This window comes from Cervus elaphus, chromosome 17 (genome assembly GCF_910594005.1).
Source record: "Cervus elaphus chromosome 17, mCerEla1.1, whole genome shotgun sequence".
In the NCBI taxonomy this organism is placed as follows: domain Eukaryota; kingdom Metazoa; phylum Chordata; class Mammalia; order Artiodactyla; family Cervidae; genus Cervus; species Cervus elaphus.
In genome coordinates this window covers 59,368,534-59,387,754 of record NC_057831.1, presented here as the reverse complement: position 1 = coordinate 59,387,754, position 19,221 = coordinate 59,368,534, and the positions used below count along the sequence as shown (strand labels likewise).

Below are 19,221 nucleotides of genomic sequence, written 5' to 3'. Positions count from 1 at the left end.
ACACAGGCAACAGACATAAACATCACAGGTACCGGCCATTAACAAATGCACAGGTGGAATAAAATTTAAAGGTCCATGGCTATTACATAAGTAAATAAACCCAAACATTAAAACCATAAATAGAAAATGTTGTCCCTTCTCCAAACCCCTTTCATGCTTTCTACATTAATACAGAGTTCAGTTCTTCATAGAACTCAACCTACAGCATAAAAATTTGATGATCACTTTGTTTCAAATTTGATGATCACTTTTCTTCAGACTCAGAAGACAACGTTCTGTCTTTGAGATTATGCATCACTCTGTCTCATTTTCTCATTGGAATTAACCAGAGTTTTGTGGTCCTGCATAATACTGAATTTGTAATGTCAGGAAGTAAGATGTTCCACATAAGATTTAAAAATTTTTTTAACTATGTTAGTGTTAAATATTAAAGTAATACATTCTAACAGGCATTATTCTTGAGACGCTACATAACTTCCCACAAAGTTGTGCAAAGTGCATTAAAGACAATATACTGTGCTTGTTGACAAAGAAGCATTATTGTAAATAACCGTTATATCAAACAGTGCCACAGGGACATGGCCCTTGAGGGATTTTTGAAGCAGGTTAGCCCACATAATCTTATGGTAAGTAGTTCCAAAATTACAGGCTTTAAAATTTTTAATGTTTGGTTTGTAAAAGTAGATGTTTCTGGTTATTGCTATTGGATGGCCTTTGGTAGAACACCTCCTTCCGACTTGTTGCTTCTAATCAACTGACTGCTGAGTGAACAGGTAACCAAACTGACAGCTAATATTAAGAGTCAGGGGTCGGCATGAGCAGCGTAGCTGCGTCGGTTCGTGTCCTTTCAGCTCTTACAGGACCTTCTCTGATTCATTGGCTGGTGGCCTTGAAGAGATTAACTCGATGGTCAGTGAGGTTCTAGAGCACTTGTTTCATCATAAGCTTATCTCTTGCTTGGTCCTCAGGATGATTCAATGTCTAGAATTTCTTCTCCGTAGGATTTTATTTTTCTTGATGACTAATATAATTCAACCCTAGTGGAATCCTGAGGAAAATACAGTGAGTCATTCTGTATTATGGGGGTCAAGCAGGTGTCCAAAGGAACTTCAGTGTTAAACATGCAGCAAAACTTAAGACCGAGAGTTACCAAAGTGGACAGCCCTCAAATCTTAACCTCATACCATTTTCCCCATAGTGGAGTCTGACACAAACCTGTGTCAGATAATGCCTGATTGTAAGGGAAACAGTTAATCATCAGCAGAAATGCTGAAAATAACCACTATGTAAAAGGTCAGCCTGTGTGCACGGCTACTTGGGATTATAAAAGCAACACTCTCAAAGGAAGTCAGAAAATAAAAGCTGTTGCAACAACTGCCATCATCTTGCCTTCTTTCTCTAAAAGATAACTGTGCGATAGGGAAAGGAGAAGTTCACGTGTGTGAGAAGCACTGGGTCCACAGACCATTATTCCATTTGCTAATCAACTAGCCGCAATTCTTAAGCTGGGGTCCACAGAGAAGAATCCATGTGATGATATGTACTTTGACCCACTTGATACCAAGGAAAACTTGGTAATCCTGTGCATTTTACGGTTTAAACAATATTATTCTGAGAACACTGTTTGCCAGATAGACAAAGGGTCCATGGTGTGGGTATGTACACACACAGAGTTAAGAACCCTTGAAAACAATGTTTCCATAGTCCTTATAGAAGGGACTCGAGAGCTCCCTCGCCCCTTCTGCCAAGCAAGGACACAGCTAAAGGATGGCCGCCTATGAACCAGGAAGTGGATTCTCACCAGACACCAAATCCACGGGTGCCTTGATCTTGGATCTCCCAGCTCTAGAACTGAGAGAAAAATTTCTGTTGTTTATAAGCCACCCAGACTGTGGTTTTCTGTTATAGCAGCCCAAATGGACTATACAGACATCCTTCTATATACACTTATTATTATTTTTTTTACAATGAGCATGTATTATATTTGTCTTTAGAAAAGTATACACCTTAAAGGTAGGAAAAAGGATCAGGAGAGAAAATAGACCTTCACTGTGCGGCCTGCCGCGGCAGCAGCCAGCAGCAACGCGAAGCCGCGAGAACCGCGGCCGCACCGGCTTCGGCCCGCCTCACCTTCTGGGACAGCACCAGCTCCACCTTTCCGCTCATCTCATTTTCTGGGTTCTTCGGCTCCTTCTCTTCTGGCACCTCATTCTTCAGCTGAGGGCTGGGGGAAAGCTCCACGAAGGCCACGGTCGGGCTGGATCTGGTCACAGTTGTTGTAAAAAGCTGTGGCTCTGGAATGGAGTTACATTCAGAACACAAAGGAGATGAAAACTGTATGAAGGCTCAGTTCTGCCATCCCGCAGAGGACGCTGAGCACACATCCTGTCCTGGGCCACATGCGGCTGGATCACAGCGTGATGAGACGTGCAGAAGAGCCTCGGATGCTAGGATTCTCTAGGCCTTTCCATGGTATTGTTTAAAAAATCAAGCAACATAAAACACATCAAAGAACCCCACTATGAAAACCTATGTTCTGAATAAGAGTCCCAGTGTACACATGAATAACACTACATGGAACAAAATGCTGACCTAGAATATTAAGGGAGGTGGGTTGCATGGGAGAACATTTACAGATAATTTCTATCTAAATTTCTATCCAAATGAGTGGCAACCTGACTCTTCCTTTTGTATCTCAATACTCCTTTTTAACATCAAGTTTTCGTAACTGGAATGTGTTAAGGGTTGTGTAGTTTATATAATACAATGAAAATTGTGTTCTTGAATATATAAAGTGGGTGAAAAAGTCACCATCTGAAGGGGCATATTGAAGTGTGGAGGTACAGTCTAGTTTGAAAAAGTGTATGCTAAAATTTTTAGTAATGACATTTCATTTAGTTTAAGGTGCTGTTTAAAAATAATTTGGTATTAACGGAGGGTGAGAAGTTTTCATGCTTTATCAAAAGAAAAATGTGTTAAAAATATTGAGATATGCTGCTTTAGGAAGAGTGAGTCTCTATTTGAACTCACTATTCATATTCGTAGCATTACCTTATTCTTTTAAATTATTCACCAGTTTTGCTGTTTTAAGATCTATTTTTATGATACATTTTAAGCCTGCTATTTTAAATTGCTATTACTGTGTTAAACATAACATTCAGTTTTTAGCATTACTTATTTTGAGAAATATAATCTTTTTGTAATGATGGAGGTAAACTTTCAAAAACAAAATCAGGAAGCAAAGACGCAGGAAGCCTTGCTTTTTTTACAAGATTAACCACATGGTCAGAATTTCCCCGGGACGCCACCAGGTGGCAGCACAACCACACCGGTTAGAGACTCGCCTCATTCACGACCTTTTTTATTTTCCATAGTTTAAGGGTTACGGTTTATCTTTAAAACCCAGTCTGTTACAAAAACAAACCTGATGAGGCAACTTCTATATTCCCTTTTCCTGCTTCTTCACCGTCGTTTTCATCTTCTTGACTGTTCGCTTCCGTGTCTTCAGTGGTTGCCTGAAAGAAAGATGGTTTTCCCACCTTGAATAAATTATCCCTTTGAAGGTTCTAAAACGTGAAGGCTTCCTTTCTGTTTTTTCAAGCAGTAATTTTTAGGCCAAGAAGGCAAGCTGCCTATATGAATTCAGTCTCTTCTATTTCCAAGGCAGCTTCACGGTGAAAGGCTGGTTTTGTCAGGAGACATTCCGCAGAGGACAGAAGTGCTGAGGCAGCTATCACGATAGATAGCCGGTGTGTGATCACCAAGGCACACACACCCACTCCCTCCAGCCTCCTCTGACTGCCTCAAATGCACACCCCCGCTTTTTCCTTCCTTCACCACCAAATTTTCAAAATGGTAGATTCCACCCACTGGCTCCCAAATGCCTTTAAAGTTGGCTTAGGGTCATATAACCAGTGAAAAAAAAATATTTCAAGGTTGCAATTAACCTCTCAGTAGCTTGCCTTCAGCACAGAGGGCTGTGGCACTTAGCGCTGAGCATTTTATTCCCGGAGTTCTCGCCCTTCCGGGGCTCTCAACAAGTTCCCCAAGTTCCCCAAGTTCTGATTCCCATTCTCTCCCCCCTTCCTTCCCTTCCTCCTCTTCTTTTACTGGTTATTCCTTTCCTTCTCATTAAAATACGGGCCATTCCTAAAACCTTCAACTATTTTCCTCCATCTGTGCAGGATCACCTTCCAATGCACCCAATTTTCCCATGAATTCATCACGACATTCTCTATCCATTTACGACTTTTTTCATCTCCAGTCCTGAGAGTCCATTAGAGCTGACCATCAGCATCATGGTAAATGATGCTCATCCTCAACACGCCTAAGCTCCTCCTCCAAATCTGATACTTTCTGTTTATGGCATCTGTTTTCCCCAACATACAAACTCAACTTTGAAGGGTTTCTTGACTCATACTTCAAGAGGGTCCATCTTTTGTCAAGTCTAACACAATAGTCTTCATGTGCATCTCTTGCTGCTTCTACAACCAGGTCCAAGTTTAGCCTTTCCTTCCTCGGTCTTCCACTAAGGGGACTCTCTGCTTTGTTGTCTAACCACTTGGCACATCTCCGTGATGCTCCTCTCCCTCGTCAGCACCTCAACTGTACCAGTTTTATGTTTGATGAAATTAATAACATTAAGAGAATCTGAAACAACCTCAATGACCAACAGTTGGCAAATGGTTGAATGAATTACCGTATATCTGTAAAAGCAAACACTATGTAGTTGTAAAAGTGCTGAACGATAGTTACTGATACGTGAAAATACTATCCAACGTTGTTAAAAAAAAGTGACGTGTACATAGAGTATGATGACTACATATATAAGATTTTATATATGCTATGTGTATGCACAAACATACTTGCTAATAAGTATATGAAAATTATATAAAAAGACAGTAAGGAAAACATTAAAATGTCATCAGTGATTATTTTTAATGTTCTTAAATTTTGGATGACTTTTTCTTCTTTTAAAATGTATTTTCTGTATTCCAAAGTGTTCCAGGATTACTATGTTATGTATTGCTTCTGTAATGAGAAGACAAAATCAGTGTAACTTTAAATTACCTTCAGTTGGAAGCCAGTTGACTCTAGAGTGAATTCCAAAATTCCCCCACTGATATTACAGTAAATGAAAAATACATAAGTCTGAACTAAATGTGGGCTAGAATATCCCTCAATAACCAAAGAGAATAAGTTAAAGACTATGGTGCTTTTTAGTAACAACGTCTTATTGTAAAGGGTTAAAGTTCAATTTTTAAAGTGTGTATGAATATTTTATAAATTTTAAGAGGTTTTTAAGATAAAGAATAAAACTGGTTTCAGAAAAGGCATTATTAATTTGTAAAATACTGCTGTGGGTTCTCAAAAGCCTATGAATTTATTGGTCTCTCACAAGTATACATATTTTACTCATAAATCAAAGTTACAAAAATGAAAGCCCTTTAAAGTTAATGCTTTGGTGGAAAGTGGTATTTAATTCTTTAAAAATAAAGAAAATTTATGCAAAGATGTAAGAATGGTTCAACATATGCAAGTTGATAAACGGGATACATCATGTTAATACAATGAAGATAAAAATCATATGATCATCTCATCAGAAAAAGCATTTGACAAAATTCAACATCCTTTCATGATAAAAACTCTCAACAAATTAGGTATAGAAGAATGTTGTTTAGTTGCTCAGTTTATGTCTGACTCTTTTATGACCCATGGACTGTAGCCCGCCAGACTCCTCTGTCCATAGGATTTTTCAGGTAAGAATACTAGAGTGCATTGACATTTCCTTCTCCAGAGGATCTTACTGACCCAGGGATCAAATCTGCATCTCCTGCATTGTAGGAAGATTTTTTTACCACTGAGCCACCAGGGGAAGCCCTGGTGATGTACCTCAACATAATAAAGGCCATAACTAACAAGCTCATAACTTACATCATACTTAATGGGAAAAAGCTGAAAGCTTTTCCTTTATGATCAGAGCAAGTCAAGGCTGCCCACTCTCACCGCTTCTATTCAACACAGTACTGGAAGATCTAGCCAGAACAACTAGGCAAGAAAAAGAAATAAAAGGTATGCAAATTGGAAATAAAGAAGTAAAATTGTTCCTGTTTGCAGATGAAATGATCCTGTATACTGAAAACCCTAAAGACTTCCCCCCTCCCTCAAAATGTTAAAACTAAAAATGAAGTCAGTAAAGCTGCAGGATACAAAATCAATACAGAACTATACAAAAATTAAATTTTAAAAAATCCTATTTACAATAGCATCAAAAATAATAAAATACTTAGGAATAAATTTAACCAAAAGGTAGAAGGTATGTGTGCTGAAAATGATAAAATGTTGATGAAAGAAATTGAAGAAGACACAAATAAATGGAAAAATTTCTTGTATTCATCAATTGGAAGAAATATTATTATTAAAATATCCACATTACCCAAAGCAATCTACAGATTTAATCTATCAAAATTCTAACAGAATTTTGAATTTCTGTATTTTTCACAGAAATAGGAAAAAACAACTATAAAATTCATATGGAAATATGAAGGACCCAAAATAACTAAAGCAATCTTGAATAAGAAGAGGAAAGCTGGAAGCATCACGTGTCCTGATTTCAAACTATATCACCAAGCTACATCAATCAAAACAGCTTGGTACTGGCATAAAAGCAGACACATAGATCAATGGAATAGAATAGAGAACCCAGAAATCAACCCACACTTTTACAGTCAACTCATTTTTGACAAAGACACCAAGAAAACAAAATGGGTGAAGGACGGTCTTCTCAATAAGTGGTGTTGGAAACACTGGATATCGACATGCCAAAGAATGGAATTTTACACCATGCACCAAAATCAATGTCTAAATGGATTAAAGACTTAAAAGCAAGACCTGCAGCCACAAAACTCCTAGAAGAAAACAGGGGGGAAACCTCCTGGGAGCTGGTGTTGGCAATGATTTTTTAGATCTGACACCAAAAGCTCAGGCAATAAAAGCAAAAATAAAAAGTGGGACTACATCAAACTAACAAGTTTCTGCACAGCAAAGGAAAGAACAAAACGAAAGGGCAATCCAGAGAATGGAAGAAAATATTTACGGATCTTACATCCAACAGGGGATTGATATCCAAAATATATAAGGGACTCTAACGACTCAACAGCACCCCCCTCCCCGAATAACCCAATTTAAAAAATGGGAAAAGGACCTGAAAGACAGTTTTGCAAAGAAGATATACAAACGGCCAACTGGAGGCAGGTATGTGACAAGAGGCTCAGCTTCACTAATCATTAAGTCCAAACCACAGTAAGACATCACCTCACACCTAGTAGGGATCATTACTATCAAACAAGTCAAAAGATGAAAAGTGTTGTTGAGAACGTGGAGTAAATGGAGCCAGTGTACACTGATGGTGGGTGCAGTCATTAGAGAAAACACTGGGGGGTTCAAAATAAAAAACAGAACGAGCCTGTGATTCAGCAATTTTACTTCTGGGTAAAGGAAAGGCACCTAAAGGAAATGAAATCAGTATCTCGAAGATACATCTTATTCCCATGTTCACTGCAGCATTATTGACAATAACCAAGGTATGGAAATAATCTGAGTGTTGATGGATGAATAGATAAAGAAAACATGAGTGGATATATATTATTCATATATTCAGATATATAAATATGAATTTTTTTTCATTTATTTTTATTAGTTGGAGGCTAATTACAATATTGTAGTGGGTTTTGTCATACATTGACATGATATTATACACACATATAGTTTGTATATGTACACAAACATTAATATTATACACACATATATAGTGGGACATTATTGAGCCATAAAAAAGAAGAAAATCCTGCCATTTGTGACAATATGGATGAATCTGGAGAACATCATGCTGAATGAAATAAGCCAGGCACAGAAAGACAAATATTGCATGATGTCAGTTATATGTGGAATCTAAAAAATTAGATGTATCTTACATCAATAAGACATACTCTGACTTAGAGATGCTCAAACGTGGCAAATACGCCCCTTGGAATCAATGAAATAAGATAATCCATGAAGACCTTTAGATACAACTTGTGATGCTATGATGCAAAGGACACAAAGTCCTCAAGCACTTCTTCACTAAGGGTTATTTTACGAGCACACCGTACCGCACTAATATTTTACTTATTCGTGACTAACGCAGAACTTTGACTTTCAAGAATGCTTACGTGGGGATTCCCTGGTGATCCAGTGGCTGAGACTCTGCACTCCCAATGCAGGGGGCGCCCAGGTTCAAGCCCTGGTCAGGGAACTAGATCCCACCCACATGCTGCAACTAAGAGTTCGCATGCTGCAGTGAAGATCGAAGATCCAGCATGCCACAACTAAGACCCCATGCAGGCCAATAAATAAATAAATATATAGAAAAGAATGCTCACATTGCTGGATGCAATTCTATGTGGCTTCACACTCAAACACTGAACTCTCAGATGACCCGATTTATCTTCCCTTAAAATGGTGCTTTAAAGATTCCACACTCTTGTCGCTGTAGCCACAGTCAACATTTACTGGATTTTCCATGTGTCAGCACTTGACATGGATTACCTTCTGTGGTCCTCAGAGCAAGCGTATAGAGGTATCTAAAAGTATGCTTCCCTTTATACAGATGAGGAAGCTAAGGCCCAGCAGGCAAGGTGACTTACCTGGGGCCACTCAACTAGCAGGCAGGGGAGGTGGGGGCCCTGCCCTGTGCTGGCCACCTCGATTCTCTGTCATCTGGGCCTGGAGTCACACCCACGTCAAAGTTGTCCCCAGGTATTTAGTGGGTTCCATCCCTAGGTCGGGAAGATCCCGTGGAGGAGGGCATGGCAACCCACTCCAGTATTCTTGCCTGGAGCATCCCATGGACAGAGGAGCCTGGAGGGCGTCAGTCCATGGGATCACACAGAGTCACACATAACTGAAGCGACTTAGCACGCACGCACATTAAAAGGTGTTGACCCATAAGAAGCAATCCAGAACCGGAGAGTCTCAAGTTTATTGCTAAAATGATTCAAACTGCCTTTTCCACATCTTTTCCTTCTCATCCATTCTACCTTGTTCTTTTCATTCTACCTCTCACCTATTTATTATGCAAAAGATGAGAACTCTCTGGAACCTCTCAGAAAAGGGGGGCAGTTTAGCCAACCCTCCACTTCCCAGGGTGGCTTGGGACTGAACCACTCCCAGCCATCACCTTGTCTCAGGGCTTTTCATTCAGTCCAGGTTCTGAGTGGGGGAGGTCCCAGCACAGCATCTGGCGCAGAGCAGACATGCAATCCATGTCAGGGAAGCAAATGTGAGATGCATTATTTATGGGATTTATACTCTCAAGCTTGGTTTAAATGCATATTAGTCATAAAAATCAGGCTATTACTAACAAAATATTCAGGATAAATTAAGAGAAAAAGCAAATTGCAACACATTTTGAATTATGAGCCCCATAAAATATTTTATATACACTGAGAAAAAGAGAAGGACATATTTTTAAAGAATCTTAATTTCTGAGTGGCTGGAGTAATCGGTAGTTTATATTTTCTTTATAGTTTTCCAAATTCTGCAATATATATATTATACATATATATATATACATGTAGACAGACTATAGGTACTCAAGATGGGTTAGTCTTTCAGTTGTGTCTGATTCTTTGTGAACACATGGACTATAGCTTGCCAGGCTCCTCTGTCCATGGAATTCTCTAGGCAAGAATACTGGAGTGGATTGCCATTTCCTTCTGCAGGAGATCTTCCTGACCCTGGGATCAAATCCGGGTCTCTTGCATTACAGGCAGATTCTTTAAGGCCTGAGCCACGAGGGAAGCCCTCTGTTCTCAAGGGAGATCCCCAAAGCCAGTTTAACTCCTGCCGGGATACTCCATCCTGAAGGCTTGTTAATGTTGTACTCACATCATTACTTCAAAGGAAATGAGTCCAAAATGGACAGTTTTAACCAGTGCTGGTAGACTCAGACTTGCCTGAAACACACCTGCCTGGCTGGAAACTGTGTTTTATGACCCACACTTTCCTTTGGGTCCAGCTGAACAGAGGAGAAGCCTTCCCTTCTCCAATTGGTAAAACTGTCTCAAGGATGCTACTGCTAAGTCACTTTAGTTGTGTCCGACTCTGTGTGACCCCATCCCTGGGATTTTCCAGGCAAGAATACTGCAGTGGGTTGCCATTTCCTTCTCCAATGCATAAAAGTGAAAAGTGAAAGTGAAGTCACTCAGTCGTGTCCGACTCTTCACGACCCCATGGACTGCAGCCTATCAGGCTCCTCCGTCCATGGGATTTTCCAGGCAAGAAGACTAGAGTGGGGTGTCATTGCCTTCTCCGGTCTCAAGGATGGAAACAAGTAAATAAAACCAGATTCCCTGGACACGAATGAATGAGAGCACGGAAGGTTCCAGGAGCCTAAGCCAGCAGCTGGCTTCCCCTTGACTGACACAGCCTCCAAGCTGGCTCTTGTGTCAGACGGAGCCCTGCGGCCACGGGTGGGAGGTGGCGGCTTCCTGGCTTGAGAGGGACAAGGTCTGGCCACAGATTTACCTGCTTGTTTTAACAAGAAGCTTACTGGAGGACCAGCCCAGAGAGCAGCTCTGCAGAAAGAACTGGAAATACAAGGCAGTGGGGGAAGGATGGTCCTGAGACCCAGGGCTTGAGTGGTCCTCTTTCTAGGACAGAAGAGGTACCGGAGCTTGGAACAGCCATGCATCCTCCATGTGTCAGAAGATGTGATGTCCAAGATGGTCCCTCCCTGAGCTCCTATTCAGCGACTCTGATGGATTTCCCGGCTCCAGTCTTGAATAATTTATCTGGACATAAGCCTGGAAAATCAGTTTATTTATGTCTTGGCACCAGGACCCAGGTGCCACATATGCCATGCATGTGTTTTCCCCTTTCGCTTTTATGTTACCAAAGATCTATTTTTACTGGACGAAAGAAGATCTACATGGACAATCAGCCTTTCCATTCGTTAAACTTTTTCTCTTTGCTTTAAAAGTTCCAGACGAAAAATTATCCAGGTCAGATGGGCTAGGTTTGATTTTTTTTTTTTTTAATTGTCCCTAATGTATACTTTCTAGAAGCCTGGAAACACTTCTATACCCTAATAACCTTAATGACTTAAAAAGAGCTTTAAATCTAAGCTCTTGCAATTACTTCTAGATGGAGAAAAACAGCTTCTGGAGAAATATTTGTGACATTTGACATCTAAAAGGAATCTGCAGTTGGTCACAGTTTAAGGCAAACAGCACCTACTCAAATGCCTTCACCCTGCTCTCACTGCAAAATGAAATGTTTCAAGAAAGATCTGATTGTCTGTTTTCCTGGATCAGAAAACAGTAGTGAAGTACTGAATTTTCCAGAAGGCCAAGAGCTTTGTCACGGTGGAAATAACAGATCTATCTTGTTTCCTAGTTTGAGAAACCCAGATGACGTCGTTTGGATACCTGAGAGCTGAGGCTGGCAGTTGGTCCGTGAGGCAGAACTGCCACCGGTCTGGCGGGAGGGTGCCCGCCTGCGGGGGGGTGGGGGGTGGGATGAGCTGTCAAGAGGGCACTGACGTGGTGGGAGTCCTGGGAGTCTCGGGGGCAGAGGAAGCCAGACTTGGGAAAGAGTGAATAACAGGAGAAGCAAAAAAGAGCTGCAGGAAGAAGCCAGTGAACACCTGCCAGGGCAATCGTCTTTTGGAAAAAGCGGTTCAGCTCTGCAAGTCTCCTAGAGACTGGCAGCTGAAGCTACTGGCGGGCTGAGTTGGAAGCCGACAAGGAACTCGCCTCATGTGTTTGAGATTCACATCTGCTTAGGATGGTGATTTTGATGACTTGACTTTAACCTGAAAAACTTTGTACCCATCACCCTTCCAGGCTTATGAAGAATATATGGTAACTTTCTTTCTCCCGTTTGTTGAATGATGATGTTTAAACTAACTTAAGGGCACCTCTGTGAGCCGCTGTGGCATCATACTAAGTGCCCTATCCACATGAATTCTCATGATAACCATCAGGGGCCTATACTATTACCATCCTTATTTTAAATATAAACTGAGGTTCAGGTGTGGTTTGAGCTTTGACTCAGTGCATGGGGTACTTAAGGTCTTTTAAGAAAGGGTCATTTTTGGCACCATCAAGACGGGAAGAGATTCAATGGTAAGTAAGAATTCAATCATTCACAATGGGCCAAGAAAATAATGAACTATCTTTAAGGGAGACATAGAACATCTTTTGAGACATTTCTCTGTAAGACCTTAGATTAGAAGATCTTCCAAACTCTTTTCCAGTCCTGGATTCTAAGAGCCCAGTATTCATGCTGCAATATGATTTTCTTAGAGAAGCCAGTGTTTTTAAATTCAAAAAATAAAGTGAGAGTCAGATTTCCACTGGGAAATATCTCGGGGATAGCCGGGAGGGGCCACGGGAACCCCAGCCTCTCTGGCTGCATGTTCAGCGCCTAGGTACTTCCATCAGCTCTTCGCCCTGTGATCCCTCTGCGGTCCTCTTGTGGAGGCCCACGCTGTCCATGCCTGTGCTTCTGATAGTCCCAATATGGAAGACAGTCTGTCTCCCCCCCAACTCCAATGCAAATGCCACCAATTTCAAAATCAATGTCTCATGTGAAACCTCCCCACCTAGACTAACCCTGACCGATACTGATCTTACCTTTTCTCTGCCACCTTATATCCCTCCAGTCTTCTCTCCCTATTGCTGCCGCTGTATCCCTATCATCTAGCACTTCGTTAAATACTATCTTCTACACTTTCCCAGTTGCTTTACGTTCATTGCTTTCATGGCGAGTTTATGAGTCTTTTTTTTTCTATTTCAAAAGTTGGGCGCAGGGATTGGCCTGGTGGCTCAGTGGTAAAGAATCTGCCTGCCAACGCAGGAGACACAGGTTCAGTCTCTGAGCTGGGAAGATCCCACATGCGGCAGAGCAATGAAGCCTGTGGACCACAGCTACTGAGCCTACGCTCTAGAGCCTGGAGCCACGACGACTGAGCCCACGTCCATGATCACTGCAGCCCACACGGCTTGGAGCCTGTGCTCCGCAACGAGAGGAGCCGCCATCACGAGAGGCCTGCGTGCCGCAGCGAGAGAGGGGCCCCAGCTCTCCGCAACGAGAGAAAGCCTGGGCAGCAACGCAGACCCAGGAGATCCAAAGATAAACAAATACATACAAGCATTTCTTTAAAAGCTGGGCACAAAGCAGGTCATTCATTCATTCATGCTGACCAGGTAACAGGCAGCCCCTGGCATGACAACGGCTATCGCAGCTTGTTCACCTTAAAGGTGATTCAACTGAACGTGACCTGGAGTTTGTTCGTATCAACTGATAGAACCAGAGTATTTAAAAATTAATAACAAGCCAAACTTAATCTAGGATCTATTTCTAAACTAAGAGTCCATGGTCCTGAGAGTTTCAAACAAGAAAGATGAGGTAGAAGGAAACGGAAGGGATGACATAATACACAAAGGTGGTCATGCTGACCCAAGAAGCAGTCTTGTGCCCACTTGCCCACTGGAGCCCAGCGGCCGCCCTTCTCCACTGCCTGGCCTCCTGGTCCTAATTAATGCTCCTGCCTACTACTGCTATGCCCTTTGAATGGTTCCAGCTCGCCCTGAAGGAACTGTGACATTTTAGTGGTGGGGGAGGCTACTCCTCTGTAAAGAGTGTATCTGTGGGGAATGCAGTTTTGGGAAGAAAGACACTATTTAAAAGGAAGAACACTATTCCTTTGACAGCCCCACAGAGCAGGGCAAATGAATTAGAAACAGCAAGTCAAGTCCAAGCTGGTAAAAAGCCCCGGGAGGCTGTGAAGTGCAGTCCCCTGTTTTAAGCTGGTCACCATATTTTTTGTCATGACCAATGAATTCTACCGTCTCAGTGGGAATATCCTGGCTGAAACGCAGTCAAGAAGTGCTTTTCTTGGAATATGGAGAAGGAAGGAAAATGAGGAGTAGGTTTACTGGAGAAGAGATTCTTTCAAAATACCTCTTAGGATAACATATGCTGAATGGAAAACTTTATGTGTCATAAATTATAAGCGCGTATGAAGTGTGTTTTAGCCAAGATTTCATGTAGGGCAGCTATAACAACTTGGCTTGTAGCCTAATAGGTATATACACGGAGTTATCTACCCAGAAAATAATGTAATACCCCTGTCAGAGCTAATTCAAGAGATAAAGTACTAGGAGGTCGTTTAGCTCTAAGTTGTGTCCGACTGTTGTGACCCCCTGGACTGTAGCCCCCAGGCTCCTCTGTCCATGGGATTTTCCAGGCAGGAATACTGGAGTGGGCTGTCATTTCCTTCTCCAGGGGAATCAATCAACTCAGGTCTTATGCACTGCAGACAGACTCTTTACGGACTGAGCCACCAGGAAACAAGGTAAATAAATGCTATAGCCTCTTCAGAACCACTATGGTTTAATGAACTAGAGCTCACTCCTAACTAGGCAGATTTTTCCTGAGTAAGAGGCTCTCAGGCTCTTCCACGAGTTGAGACCTTCATCCTGAGGCTTCCCAGGGTCAGGATGGTTTCCAGAAAAAAGTCCACAAGGCCACATTTTGTTGGGTACTTTGCTGGTTATACTGTATAAACTCCTGAAATAACAGGATTTCTTTCAGATCATCTAATTTTGTCTCTCTTGAAACAAGATACTTTTGGGACAATGTAACCAACTGTGATGTTCAATCCATCTTCTCTTTGCCATTAGCAAGTGAAGCAGGATAACGACTATTAAAGTGGCAGGATAATGACTATTAAATGCCTGGCAGTAAGAGGGAATAGGCTATTTTCTTTTTGTGTTGCTCACTGTAAAAATAAGAAAATAAGTAATTACTAAGAATGAGTAATTTTTTGAGGGAGGTTTAGTAAAACCCCAAAACCAACAAACAAAACTCCCTTCTCTTCTGTTTATGATTCCATACAGGATGAGTAAAGCTTTCTTCCCCAAAGGGTTAGAAGCTTTGAACAAGAGAGATTAGTTGGTGTAGGAAGTTTAGGCCTTATACTATCTGGTTTATTCAATTTTTCCTTTACCTTCTGTTGGGAAAAAAAATCTATCCGGTCAAGGGCAGGGTAACCTGTTAAACTGACCACAAAATAGTCAGAGGGCAGAAGTATAAAGGTAGAAAATGTACACATGCCTGACTGTAGAGCCTTGGGATTTGTTCATATAATTAATCTACTGCGCCTGACTAAGCCCTGGGTGCCTCTGTTATGGGATCAGCGTGGCTCCTACACTGCTGCTTCTCCAAAAAACAGGAACAGAGAGCTGCTCAATAGCATGTGCAAAGGGCCTGTGGCCTGACAGACACAGGAACCAGAATGAGTCATGGAAAGGCATTGATGAAGGGAACTTAGGAAACAGGCTTCCCAAGTGGCTCAGTGGTAAAGAATCTACCTGCCAATGTAGGAGACGTGGGTTTAATCTCTGGTCCAGAAGGATCTCTCAGAGAAGGAGATAGAAGCCCACTCCAGTATTCTTGCCTGAGAAATCTCACAGACAGAGGAGCCTGGCAGGATACAGTCCATGTGGTCATGAAAGAGTCGGACACAACTGAGTGACTAAGCACTTTTAGGAAACACTCACCATTAAAAGTGAAGCAAAAGAGAAACAAGAGCAGAATTACTAACTGCCCCAGAAAAGCAATCCCACCACTGTAATGTCCAATTAATCTGGGGGGAGCTTCTCATTTAAATTTAAGAGCGTAAGTTCATGTTATACTCAGCCAGCAAAGTTCCCACACTTCTAGCAAAACTCAACATTCCCTCTCACGATAACCGGTGAGAACTCTTCAGAGGCGGTCACATTGATGCAAATGAATAGTGGAAATAAATTCCAGGTGGAGGGAATTCAGCCTCCGCCCAGATCACAAAAGCCTTGCTCCTAGAGACCAGCAAACACGTTGCCATGGTGAGGAAGTTATTTTGGTCTATTCCAATTTGAATCTCTTTCTAGGGCTTGAGCACTGCAGGGAAGAATTACATCCTCTCAACTCCTCTGAGAAAACATATTTTATTCTTCAAAAGACAAATCCTGGAGATAAGAAAAATAATATCTAGTCCTCCGGGTGGGTTTAGCTAGCTGGGTCATTTAATTTAGCCCTGAAGCTGGAAGACAAGTTTCCCTCTGAACCAAACCTTTCCAGGTGCTGGGGGAAAAAATCTTGACAGCTGCCCACCCACCAACCCCCTCACCTTGATAATTCCAACCCAAACATGATAAATTAAAATCTCAGAAACCAGCCTCTGGTGAGGACAAATTGAGGTTGAACAGAGTCCAGATTCTATCCCAAAAGCCAGGCTGCATCCATGTAGTAACAGTTTCCGTCTGATCAGCAAAACCAGCATGAACCCTGGAGAGAGAGCTCAGCAGAAAAGCGTGCTCTTCTTGATGTTTTATACTCCAAAGAGGCAAATCTAACGTTATTTTGAGTTCTCTCGTCTGCTCTTCTTGAATTACCCTACATTTCTCAGCTTGACCGTTCGTTAGCAATTACAATTACTCTGGATTTCAGGGGCTAAACCAAGAAAAAATTAATGTGGTTTTTAATGAGTTTCTAAAAAAGCTAGTAAAAAAGACTCTTTTATGCATATTGTCAAGGATGGAAAGCCACATTCTGATGGCCCCAGTAATTTTCATATTACTTTAGCGAGTCTGATGAGGTTGAATAAACCGAAAGGAAGGTATTTCAGATATTTCCTTTTCTTGTTTTATGGCCGCACTGTGTGGCAAGCATGTGGGATCCTCGTTACCTGACCAGGGATGGAGACTGTGCCCTCTGCATTACAAGCATGGAGTCTTAACCATGGACTGCCAGGACAGTCCTTAGAGATCTGCTTCTTTTTTTAAGACTCTAGACACCAATCACGGAGGGACAAGACAGTTTTCCACTCACAATATATCACCTTCTGCTACCCTCCTCTGCTACGGCATAACTGTTAGTTAACATTAGTTGCTCAGTCGTGTCCGACTCTTTGTGACCCCGTGGACTGTAGTCCACCAGGCTCCTCTGTCCATGGAATTCTCCAGGCAAGAATACTGGAGTGCGTTGCCATTCCCTTCTCCAGGGGATCTTCCCCACACAGGGACTGAACCCACATCTCCTGCATTAGCAGGTGGATTCTTCACTGTCTGAGCCACCATGGAAGCCCAGGGGCTGATCTGTGTCCATCCTCAAGTATATACGTGGACGTCCTCACCTCCGGCATCTCAGAATGTGACCGTGTTGGACACAGGACTTTTGCAGATGTCGTTAAATTAAGATGAGATCATACTGAAGTGGCACGGCATGCGCCTGCTCAGTCTTGTCTGACTCTTTGCAACCGTGTGGACTATAGCCCACGAGGCTCCTCTGTCCTTGGAATTTCCCAGGCAAGAATACTGGAGTGGGTTGCTATTTCCTTCCCCAGGGAATCTTCCTGACCCACGGATTGAACCTGCATCGCCTGCATTAGCAGGCAGATTCTTTACCACTTGAATCATACGGGAGGGGAGCCCTAAACCAGTATGACCTGTGCCCTTATAAAAACGGGGAGATCTGGACATAGACAACATACAGGGAGAGTGCCATGTGAACACGAAGGCAGAGATCGGGGTGGTACACCCACAGGGCCAAGAATGCCAGAGACTGCCAGCAGGCCACCCCAGACGCCAGAAGGAACCAGCCTTGACAACGCCTTGACTTTGGACTTCCAGCCAGCAGGACTATGATACAACTGGCAGGACTGTCTGTTGTGCAGGCCACTTAGTTTGTGATACTTCGTTACGGCAGCCCTAGCAAACGAATATACTCACCTAGAAAGAAATGATCGTTGTCAGGACCTACTTATTTTTTTAACAAATAAATTATTTCAAAAAGAGGGAAAAAAAAAGTTTGCTTCTTACTGTCAGCTCTTGGGGAAGAGAACTTGGCTTCTTTATGTTGATCTCAATGCTGCTGCTGTCCTGTTTCAGCTCCACAGGGGACCCATGCACTCTGGCCACACCTTCAAACATCTGGGATTTGGTCAACGAGGGGGTAAGTGCCGCCGTGGGACACTCTCTTTCCTTCTCCTCCTCATCACCATGAGTCGTCTCTCCATTCATGGTGACTTTCCCATCTACCTGTAAAAACCAGGATGAACAAGAACATGCTATTCCCCAGTGAATAATTATAACAAAGTCACATATTCAGAATCATCTTAAACCATTAGCATTTAACAATCACATTCTAACAAAGAATAAGTTCTCTTACATGCTTCCATCAGTCTAGAAAGCAGGGCTCCCTTAAATGCCATCTTTGAGGACTTCTTTAAAAGGTGGTCTGCCTTCTCAGATCACTTCATGTTAGATTATATTTCATGCTCAACTTACTGGGGTTCTGCTTTTATTTCGTAGTATAGAAAATTAAGGGATCTTAGGTATAAATACACGTCGCATATTTGGGTTCCAGTAATTTTTCATGTAAGTTCTGGGACTGCTATTTCACAATTTTGAGATTTTTTTTCCTAATAAACATATAAACTAGGTGGAGCTCATCTTAAATCAGGAATATTTCACAGGTTATTCTGTTATGGTCGAGGGCAATGAAAAGTTTTTGGGAGCCATCATGGAGGGCAGGGAACCCGGGGAGTTACTATGTGACAGTGAATTCCTGTGAGCGTGCGTGCGTGCACGCTCAGTCACTCAGTCATGTCTGACTCTGTGTGACCCCGTGGACTGTAGCCCACCAGGCTCCTCTGCCCATGGGGATGCTCCAGGCAAGAATCCTGGAGTGGGTTGCCATGCCCTCCTCCAGGGCATCTTCCAACCCAGGGATCGAACCCTCGTCTCCTGCATTGCAGGCGGATTCCTTATCCAGAGCCACCTGGGGAACCCCACAGTAAATTCCTATTTCTAGTTAATTTAACCGTCTCAGTTTTTCTCAAGACAAAGAGGCCATGCACATTACAATATCTTTGTTTTGCCCCCATGTCTAGGGACGGTGGTGGGAGCAAGAAACAAGGATTGAGGGTCGTTAGTCTGACTTATTTAGGTACCTGGAAATCTCTTTCAAGTCTGACAGTATGTAGAGTGGTCCTGAGAGGAAGCCCTGCAGTGAGACAACCTGAGTTCCGGCTTCACCACTTAACAGCCATGTGATCCTCAGTTTCCTCCTTTCTATGATAATAGTATCTCCTTAGTGATGCTGAAGGAGATCAGACCTGGGTGTTCATTGGAA

At 42.3% G+C, this 19,221-nt stretch overlaps 1 protein-coding gene across 19 annotated transcripts in view; it reads right to left on the bottom strand.

The window, feature by feature from the left end:
* The window catches only part of LIMCH1 (LIM and calponin homology domains 1), a 348,017-nt gene that overhangs the window by 28,657 nt on the left and 300,139 nt on the right, over window positions 1–19,221 (bottom strand). For all 19 annotated transcript variants that reach the window (XM_043871027.1, XM_043871031.1, XM_043871033.1 and 16 more), the window contains 3 exons: window positions 17,907–18,125; window positions 3,425–3,515; window positions 2,131–2,294 (listed from right to left, as the gene is read on the bottom strand). In XM_043871027.1, coding sequence (XP_043726962.1) covers window positions 2,131–2,294; window positions 3,425–3,515; window positions 17,907–18,125 — 474 coding nt within the window. The remainder of the gene's footprint in view (window positions 1–2,130; window positions 2,295–3,424; window positions 3,516–17,906; window positions 18,126–19,221) is intronic.